This window comes from Merops nubicus, unplaced genomic scaffold, assembly GCF_000691845.1.
Source record: "Merops nubicus isolate BGI_N331 unplaced genomic scaffold, ASM69184v1 scaffold17721, whole genome shotgun sequence".
Lineage (NCBI taxonomy): Eukaryota > Metazoa > Chordata > Aves > Coraciiformes > Meropidae > Merops > Merops nubicus.
Window position 1 is genome coordinate 47,718 of NW_008586515.1, and position 10,622 is coordinate 58,339.

At 41.1% G+C, this 10,622-nt stretch overlaps 1 protein-coding gene across 2 annotated transcripts in view; it reads left to right on the forward strand.

Annotated features, from left to right (window-relative positions):
* The window catches only part of BZW2 (basic leucine zipper and W2 domains 2), a 36,823-nt gene extending 26,943 nt beyond the window's left edge, over positions 1–9,880 (forward strand). The window contains exons 9-11 of one of the 2 annotated variants that reach the window (XM_008948687.1): positions 1–137; positions 7,670–7,792; positions 9,424–9,880. The exon at positions 1–137 is cut by the window's left edge and continues 2 nt beyond it. In XM_008948687.1, coding sequence (XP_008946935.1) covers positions 1–137; positions 7,670–7,792; positions 9,424–9,452 — 289 coding nt within the window. In that variant the 3' untranslated portion in view covers positions 9,453–9,880. The remainder of the gene's footprint in view (positions 138–7,669; positions 7,793–9,423) is intronic. The other variant, XM_008948688.1, reaches the window with a different exon arrangement.
* The last annotated feature ends 742 nt before the right edge of the window (positions 9,881–10,622 follow it).

Below are 10,622 nucleotides of genomic sequence, written 5' to 3' on the forward strand. Positions count from 1 at the left end.
GTATGCCCCCCTGCTTGCTGTGTTCAGCACTCAAGGCCAGTCAGAGTTGATTCTTCTCCAGAAGGTGCAAGAGTACTGTTATGACAACATCCACTTCATGAAAGCCTTTCAGAAGATAGTGGTACTCTTCTACAAAGGTAAAAGTCTGTATCTCCTGTTGTATGCTGTACATGGATTCCTTATGCCACCCACTCACCTGTGATGTAATAGGAAACAGACATTCTCCAGGAACTGCATATGAGAAGGTTGTGTTACAGCTGAACTCTGAAATAGATGATGCTTTGGTAGTTCAAAGGAGCGTGTGGCAGCAGGAAAAGCCAAATCAGGCCTTTCTGTTGCATTTATTCTGTTGTCACAGAATCATAGAATCACCATAGTTGGAAAGGACCCACAAGATCATCAAGTCCAAACTTCCTCCGTACATCTACCTAACCACTAGACCATAGTCTCAAGTGCCACATCCACTTGCTTTTTGAATACCTTCAGGGATGATAACTCCACCACCTCCCTGGGCAGCCTGTTCCAGTGACTAACCACTCTCTCAGTGAAGAAATTCTTCCTAATATCTAACTGAAATCTTCCCTGGCACAAAGTGAGGCCATTTTCCTGCATCCTACCATCAGTAATCTGGAAGAAGAGACCCACACCAGCCTCACTACAACCTCCTTTTAGGTAGTTGTAGAGAGCAACAGGGTATCCTCTCAGTCTCCTCTTCTCTAGGCTGAACAATCCCAGTTCTCTTAGCTGGTCCTCATAAGGCAAGAAGCATGAGCAAGATCCAAGCACCATCCACAGTCTGTTCAAGTGCAGTTTAGTCTTTATATAAAACCTGTTCTAGGAAGAAATTTCTATAAATTCCTGGAATATTTAAAAGCTAGATTAGGCCTTGGTTTTAAGAAACCTTGAAAGTGCAAACCCTCTTGGCAGGAAGGCTTTTCAGAGTTGTTTTCTTTTTGCGTTACTCCCTCCCTGCCAGAAGGAGCTTTCCTTACTCTTCTTTCCCTTTTCCTGCCAATTTCTTGCAGGTGCCATAGTTGGAGGGATTTAATTTTTATTGTGAAGTTGACTTCTTCACAAGTTTATTTTGATCGGGTTGTCATAGAAACTGATGGGTTTGCACCACATGTGATAGTTCTGACATTCTTGCTATGAATAGTTGAAGGAGAAAAATCAGCAGGAGTAGAAACCCAGTATTGGTCTTTGCTCACCCTGTTGTGCCCGGGTACATGTTCAAGGCAAACAAGTTCAGACTATTAAAACAATTTTGTGGCTTCAGAAGGCAGAAGTGAGTCACTTGGATTTGTTTCCATCCTTGTGTCAATTTAGTGTGGCCTCAATGATCAAATGAAAAAGCAATACACCTTGTCCCTCTATCCTCAAATTCTACAGTTTGTAAACACACTGTGACTGAGGACAGACTTGAAACTGCAACCTGCAGCAAGCACTTGATTCAGTTTTCTTCAGAAAAGAAAATTCCCTTCAGTCACGGTGAATGAGTACTGTAACTGCTGTGTACTCAGACCACAAGTGATGACTGAACTAGAAATAGTCTTGTGTAGGATCCCCTTCAAACTTATCAGTAAATTCATTACTGCATTAGCCTGCAGAAGCAAATCTTGACATTCCAAAGTATTTTTAAAAAAGAAAAGAAGTCTCTAAATTGTACATTAAATTCAACATGATTCAAGAACCCAGTTCCCATCTACTCCGCTCACCCCACCAGCTCTTGTTCTGACTCTGGAGATGTATCTGGGCAGACTTGTTAGGAAGGTTGGGAAGCCTCAGCACTACAAATGCCACAGTATTGTTTAGGATTCACATGTTGTCTAGACGAGTGTTTGGAGCTACCATATGGCTTCTTGGTGGAAGCCATGAGTGCAGCATGTGCAATACTCGCCGTGCCTGTATTCCTGCCTGGAATATTGGGCAGGCCTAGCAGAGCACCTGCCTCTCAGGCATCTGATGCAGCCACGTGGTGGCACAGCTGCCAGTCTTTCCTGGCACCATTCAGGCTGAAGCTGGATCTGCCCTACTTGGCAGACTTACTGCTGCCTATGAGCAACTGCTCACATGACTTTACAGCCACTAGCTGTAGGGTCATTCTGGGTTCTGGACATGGTAGAGAAGTCATCAGCTCCATCTATTTAAGGCAGCTTTGGAGTAAAACAGTGTCCATTAGATGAGGACGTGCTGCTGCACTAACCAGGAAAGGCTCTAGGAAAGCTAGTCCTCCAGTTCCTGTTTCTCTCCCAGGATGTTACTGAGCTTTAATGGGTCATGACTGTGGTCTGTCCAGAGCCATGCTGCCTACCTCTGCATTGTTTCAATGCTGGTAGATCTCACCCTCTCTTTCTCTCCAGTTCATACCAATCCACTAGAAACAAGCCATCAAGTCTTTAAAGAGACATACGCTTTTTTGTAGGTAAGTTGCTGATGACAACATATCTTCCATTTCCTAGCAGTCAAGGAAGACAGCCCCCACAAGTTTTTATTGGCTATGCTGGTGATGAGGGAACAGCAGACTCCCATGTTCCATCTTCTGTTATGCTTTAAGTGTAACCTGCACAGGATCTGGAGAGGTTTCAGGGTACCTAATGAACTTTCTCTAGTGACAAAGGCATCTGAAGTATCTGTGGATGGGCAGACAGAAATGTAGCTACCTACAAGCATGAATGTGGGTGGTTGATTGCTTATTACTCGTTATGAGGGAGTGCTTCCTGGGCATGAAGATAGTTATCAGTGATGACAAGCACCAAGTGCCACTCATGCTTTGACAAGTTCAGTTGTATGACTACTCTCATCAGCATATCCAACATCTTGCATTTAAATCCTTCTCATATTTCCATCATAAAATAGCCCTTGGATTACTTTCCTGGGAATTACCTAGACCTAAACATATTAACAGAAACAGTAGGCCTCATTAGCACCTAGGTGGTCTTGAAAGTTCTTGGTTTTTTATTTGTTCTGTCTCTAAACAAAGGAGAAATATTTTTCCCCAGTAAAAGCACAAAACTTGTTTTCCTTTATGTGGTAGCATCTTCTTACCAGCTTGTAGCTGTAATCTGCACAAGCAGTTCTGTAGTCAATTGAAGCTTGTTGACATCATTACTATTATTATATCTTTGTGTTTCTGGTACAATATAGAGAAAAAAATAAGCTGTCCAGTTCCATACTAATCCCTGGCTGTTGTTGCTTTTCTAGTATCCCTTACAACCGGTGCAATTGTAAATCTGCCAGCTGCATTTGGATCAATATTGTAAAAGCCAGTTGCAGAATAAGAGTTACTGAATTCTCCTGGGTGGCACCTAATAAGTTTGCCAGGCTCCTTGCTTGTTATACTTGCAGTTGAAGATGTGTGTTGTTTTTCAGACCGTTCCGTGTTGCAGTGTGTCCCTTAAGTGTGGGTCAAACAAGCATTGTTGTTACTGGATTACATGCCATTTATCATATTCACTTGCAGAATCTCCCTTCTTTAGTTTGCATCCAACCTGGAAACTTCAAATGTGAAATTTTGATGCTATTGAAATTAATAACCATTCTGTCCAGGAGGTTCAGCATTTCACCCTCTGAACAGCAAACACTCTTAGCAGGCACAAAGCCTCTGATACTTTTGTATTAGAATTCAAGACCATGTTTACAAAACCCCAAAAAGAAAACAAACAAAAATCAGAAGTACAAGTCAGGTCCTGCTCTTGAGTCACAACAACCCCATGCAACACTACAGGCCTTGGGAAGAGTGGCTGAAAAAGGTGCCTGGCAGAAAAAGAGACATGGGGGTGCTAGTCAATAACCAGCTGAATATGAGCCAGCAGTGTGTCCAGGTGGCCAAGAAGGCCAGCAGCATCCTGGCTTGTATCAGAAATAGTGTGACCAGCAGGACTAGGGAAGCGATCATGCCCCCGTACTCAGCACTGGTGAGTCTGCACCTTGAGTACTGTGTTCAGTGTTAGGCTCCCCATTACAAGAAGGACATTGCAGTGCTGGAGCGTGTCCAAAGAAGGGCAACAAAGCTGGTGAGGGGGTCTAGAGAACTGATCTTATGAGGAGCAGCTGAGGAAACAGGATTGTTTAGTCTGGAGAAAAGGAGGCTCTGGGAGACCTTAGTGCTCTCTACAACTACCTGAAAGGAGGTTGGAGTGAGGTGGGGTTTGATCTCTTCTCCCAACTAGCAAGTGATAGGGCAAGAGGAAATGGGCTTAAGCTGTACCAGGGGAGGTTTAGGTTGGACATTAGTAAAAAATTTATTCACCAAAAGTGTTAAGCACTGGAACAGGCTGCCCAGGGAAATGGTAGGGTCACCATCCCTTGCGGTATGTAAAAGTCATGCAGACGTGATACTTAAGGACATGCTTAAGTGGTGGCCTGGCAGTTCTGGGTTAACAGTTGGACTTGATGATCTTAAAGGTCTCTCTTCAACTGAAACGATTCTGTGTGAAATAGTAGTCTGGTTTGCAGCAGCATAATTAGGCCTTAGAGATATTCTTCTGCAGTACAGAGATGTAACCAAACGATGCAGATTGTGTTCTCAAATGCTGTAGGAATCCCACACTTACAAGAACTGGATCTTCAGGTTCCACTGATATATGGGTTTTGGTTTTTGATGGAGTACAATTATCTTTAAATATCTTCATTATTCAGGTACTTTCTTTTGGTACTGGATGAAGAATTGTTTTCCCAGGAGAGGAAAAAAAAAAAACCAAAACAGATAAACAAAACAAAACAACAACAACAACAACAAAAAAAAATACCATAAGCGTACTGTGGGTGACATTCCTTTTATTGAAAGAGCCTTTGCCTTCAGGCTCTGTGCTCTCAGATGAGCTAGCTGCAATAGAGTTGAGTTTTGCAGATGGATTGACTGTGGTGGCAGCTGACAGGGTGCACTTCTCCCTTGACTGCCGATGACTATGCTGTTTGGGTTGAAAGGAGAAATTCATTCGAACTGGGTAATTTAGTGCAAAGCTCAGTCCTGAACTTTTCAGTAACTTTCCAGTTAATCCTGCAGTAAAGACACTGGCCCCTTCAGTCTCTCTGCCCTGCAGCTTATTCCTTTCATGAGAGACGTCCCTGGAGGCTCTGGCTGTGGGTGGTTTGAGTGGCAGTTGGCTGCACTGCACCTGCAGGAGAACCAGCTCTCTGGGGCTGACATCACCTGGGACTGCAGCAAAAATTATGTGCATATGCCCACAAACCACAGAGTTCAGCTTCAGCCATTAAAATAGATCTATGATTAACTTCAATGAGGAATAACTTCATATACACAGAATGAATCATTCCTTTCCTCCTCCTGTCCCCCTCAGTGTTCCCATTGCTTCAAAACAACCTAGAGGTATGATTAACTACACCCTGTCCTGTGTGATTGTTTAATTGAGCATCTTATGCTGACAGGAGAATATCATCTCTCATGAGCACTGGAGGCAGGAATGTATTACAAATAATACTGCTCAGAAAGGAGAGTTGCAGTAGTCCTTTTTGTAGTTGAATGCATTTTGTTCTCTGTTAGTGTAGGAGGCATATTGCTGTGGAGTTACATACAGGCAAATTTTTCACTCACTTGACTTGAGAATCTTTTAATCTTCAAGGCACACAGTGAGGTTGCACGCTGCTGCTATCAGGTTGGAAGTTTTGGGGAGGACGAGAGGGAGGGAGAAGTTCCCCCTTCCTCTTTAGTAACCAAGCCATTGCGATTACAGTCTGCAAGTCAAAAACAAACAAACAAACCAAACTTAAATTCTATTACTTTTGAATTGAGATATGTGCCTACTTTTAGGCACTTCCTTATACAGTGTGGGCTGTAGTACAGCAAAAGGCTTCTTCTGCAGTTTCATGTCTTTAAGTGTCCACCATACCCAAGAGCTAACTTGAGTCCCAGGAGTGGGTTACTATACTGTTTGTTTTCCTGAAATTTCTACCAATATTCTTTACCTGTCCTTAAGGATTGTAATATGTATCACTCCCTGAGTAATTCTGCAGATACAGTTGTGTGAATTTCAGGACTCTGTGGTGAACATAAGCTTTTTACATGCAGGGATTTAAACTGCAGTTTCAAAGCATCCATGTGAAAAATTTTCACGTTTGCTAAATGAAAATTCTGATTTGTTAGATGCTATAATACCTTTGAGCTGCTGCTGAAGACCACTGGCAAGTATTTAATGCAGCATGTTTGAAGCCTCTTCCTTAGCTCTAGGTGCTCTTCACAAAGCACAGCTTTATAGGTACTGAGAAAAGCCCAAAGCTGGCAGAGTCCTGTTTTTCCCTGTGTTTTCAGCTTACTGTCAGTCGCAGCAAACTGCAGAAAAGGTTTTATTTTGGAGAAGTGTCTGAGAGACACGTTAACTTCCAGTCACATACACTCACTGAATTCAAAATTTTCAGAAAGACTTTCATATTCAGTTACTGTTGGATGTCTTGGGATAGTTTTGATTAAGTTCAAATATATCCCTGGTTGCTTCCATCTGTTTATTATTCAACAGCATATGTGAAATGTGTCTATTCTGCTTCATTTGATCAGATGCTTTGGGCTTTTGGTGTCATTTATTTCAGTTTGCCTTCTTCCCCTCCCTGCCACATCTGCTGTAACCTTTACACTGAAGCAAAAGGTAACAGTCAGGGTTGGCACTCGGCAAGCGAGTGCCAGATGGGTGGGACAGCACCAGGGAGCTCAAGGAGGCACTGAAGAACTCAACATAGATGTGTTGATTTTGCAGAGCAAGGGAGGGTAGTTTGTTCAAAGACAAAAAGAATGGAAATTTTAATGAGATGTAGAAAGCTGTCTTTAGACTTTTTATAGAACAAATATAGTTTGTTTTTTTGTTCTTGCCTCTTGCGTTACGTAACTGCCTGAATGCCATTGTGGATCCCAGATTTTGCCTCCACAGCCATTAATTACTGAGATATTTGGCTTGGCTGGATCGCAGGAGCTTTGTTCCTGGGGCTAGAGGTCTGTTGCTAGACCTAAATTTGGATCTGTTGGAAGCAATAAGTGTCCTTGATGTTTATTAGGATTTCTTTTTTGTGAATCTCACTCAGCCTCACATTCCCTCACTGACAGCTATTTTGTTCTTGATGCTTGACATAAATATGCCAGCTATGCTGGCCATTGGAGCCTGTCCCTTAAAGGGGGTGGTCTGAATAGTGACCTTAAAGCTTATTAGCTAAAAGCAATATAAAACCTCTAGGGAAAATTGATTGGAAAACATCCCTACAGACTGTCTTTTGACTGTTCAACCAGGAAGTGCCTGTCACTTCAGATCTCTAGAGCCACGTACAGTCCTGTGATCCAACAGCAAGAAAAGGCACGGTATTTCTTATCATGGTAACTTCTAAGATGTGCAGACTGATTCTTTTTTTTTTTTAATCCAACCATCTTATGTGATGTATTTAAAGCAGACTAATAGAGAGCTCCTTACAGAAGCACAATATCTGGCACTTTAAGCCTAGTACATTACACATTGTATTGCATCTGGAATCCCTTATATGCATCAGATATTCTGTAGTTGTAGTCCAATATAGTTCTCACAAAGCTTGTTCCACTGCAGTCATATTATTTTGTGCTGCCTTCTCAAAAGTCTTTCTTCTCTCATGTTCAAAAACATTTAACCTCCAAAAATACATTGATTTTTTTTCTTTTTTCTTTTTTTTTTTTTACAAACACTGATCTGTATTTCAGCTGATGTTCTGAGTGAAGAAGCGATCCTCAAGTGGTATAAAGAAGCACATGTTGCTAAAGGCAAAAGTGTTTTTCTTGACCAGATGAAGAAATTTGTGGAGTGGCTGCAAAATGCTGAAGAAGGTATGGGTTAATTTAAAAAAACTATGTTAGTCTCTTCCAAATTTTGTGGATTTTTTTTTCCCCAAGATTTTACTTGTACCAGGCATGTGAAGTGTACAGACTTAGAATAGAAAACAATAGATGTGACTGCTCCAGATTGTTTCTAGCCAGGCCTGAGCCTAAGGACACTTGCTACTTTTTAATGTTTGTGGTGCTCTTATGAAATCTTTAAGTCATCCGGTACCACTTGTCTGCAGATATATTTTTTTTAAGCTTCTGCAGGGAGGAAATCTGCACTGATGACAGCATGAAGTGCCTTGGTGTTAGCATGCACAGCCCAACAGTCTTCTGCATCAGTGCCTTTCCTGCTGGCATCATCTGTACTGGGGACAGGAACCATAGCATGAGCCTGTGCCACTGCAGTTGGAATTGCTTTTGGCTGAATGATCAGGCAGAGATCTGTGCTCTGTATTTACTGCTTTAAAACAGTTCTTGGGGAGGAAAACCAGTTTCTTTTGCTTTTCTCATATTCTGTATAGGAAAATACTTAGGTTTGTATTGAATAAATAAGTTACCTTATTTGCATGGAAAAGGAATTGCACCTTAAATGAGAAGAGCAATCTCTGTGTACTAGATAGGGATATAATCATTAGCGTTCATTTGCATCTGTTTAATCTAATTAGTTTTAGAAACTTGGGAATATGTAGTAATGCCAAGGAGCAGATAAGACCGCACATATGCAGGTAGCAGTATAAAAATGGTAGCTCCTTTCTCACTTGAGACTTTGGGCTAGTAATCCTGGTCTAATTAAGCATTTTTGCCCCCCTTTTAATCTTCTGTTGGTATGCCTTTCTGATGCTCTTTAGCTTTATCCTTTCCTGCATGTCCCCTCGGCCAGATGTCCTTCATTACAAAGTCCAGTACAAACTCATATACAATATTACTCCAAGAACATGCAGACTGTGTTTGCATGGAGAAATCTGATCTAACGTGTAACATTTGTAGGCAGCAAGCCCTTTCCTGTCAGGTGAACACAGACAGAAATACAGTATGATGCAAAGTAGCTTTAAGTGACAAAAACGCCATATGTTCCTACTTCTACTTTTCTTATTTCTACTTCTCCTCCTCCTAATTAAAAATTACTTTTATCTTATGCTGTACGAATAATAAAAAAAAAATAAAATTGTGCAGATTTCATACGTGCTATAGGGTAACACCACAGATGCCTCTCTAGATAGGCTGGATAATGGTGATGACTGAGGTTTGCAGAGCATCGTGGATGATGGCAGTACAGCCTACTCAGAGAGACTAAGCAAGCAAATAGTGCTGATCCTTTATTAAACTTAGCTCAAATGCAGATTGCCTCTGCAGACGAGGACCAGAATAATTCATGTGATCTGGTTAAAATTTTGGTGATAGATCTGTAAATGAACAGTTCCACCATGGATGTAGCAGAGTAGATCTTCATCCTCTGAAGCCGTGCATGCATTTCTGGCTTACCCCGTTTAGTTTGCCAACCTTTCCTAGGAAGTAGAAGGTGGGACAAAAATTTTCCCTTGAATTTTGAGAGGATATCTTCTGATTTTTGTAGAATTGCTCTCATCACTGTCCTCGTGCAACTACATGAAGTGTTTTACTTTCTTCTCTTCCAGAGTCGGAGTCTGAAGGGGAGGAGAACTGAGACAGTTCAGCAAAGCACCGTCTCAGTCTAGGTTAATGGCAAACGCGCTTGGGAATGTCGTACTGTTCAAGCAAAGAGGCTTTACTTCAGTGTCATACAGAAAACTATAGGCTAGGCTTTCCTTTTGTTTAGAAGAATAAAGGTTTTTAATGGAGCCCTGAGGCATTAGATGTTTTACTTGGGACTCTACCTCTGGCTCATTGTACACTAACTTAGGCAAAGACATTCAGTAAGGAGCCATATAGAAAAAGAGAAATGAAATACTTATGGACTCCTTTTTATTAACGGTCTTTTTCAGGTACTATGGTATATGAACACTCCAATTTCTGTTTATAGAACCATTTGGTCTGTGTTTGTAGCTCAGTATTGGCTTGTGTATGTGATTTGACACCACCACATTTTTTTGAATAAATGGCTTTTATATCTTAGTTTTGTCGTGTTCTTGTGTACATTTTCTAAATTTAGTTTTCTAAATTTTTGTGACTCTTCAAGTGAAAATTATACAAGAATGCCAAGAAACTGTTTTCAGAAATCTTAATCGTAAAATCACCATCCATAGTTAACTTGGATCACTGTCTGACCTTTATTCCCATATAACGTTTGACAGACTAACCAGATTCCATAGCAAATATTGCTTCATTAATTTACTAAGGAAATGAAAAAATGAAAGGAAATGTACAGGAATAAGTCTGCGCAGTCCTGATTTTGCATGTACAAAATTGCAAACAATAAGTAGAATAATATTCTCAGTTCAGACTAAACTTAGTTATTGGTGATGGATAATTTTTGAAAGAATCTAATTTTTAGACGTGTTAGCTTCAGAATATGCATGGCTAGAAGTCATTACATGTGAAATCTGGAATTTATTTATATCAGCACGATGTTACAATTAGATATTTGACTGAAATACATAAATGAATATATGAACATCTCCAGATCCATCCTACTTTTTTTAGTATTCCCCTGGCACCTGGTTTGGGGGTTGGTAGAGCCAGTGTGCAGGTTTGGACATGCACGCAAGCCTCAAAACCCAAGCTCAGAGCAAGAGGTCTGATGTTGTAGGAACATTCCACACTCTGGATCAGAATTCCTGGAATCCCGGTGTTGTGCCTTGTGGATGTGAGCTCAACACCATCTCCTGACTTGCATTTTTTTTTTCATGCAGCAGCT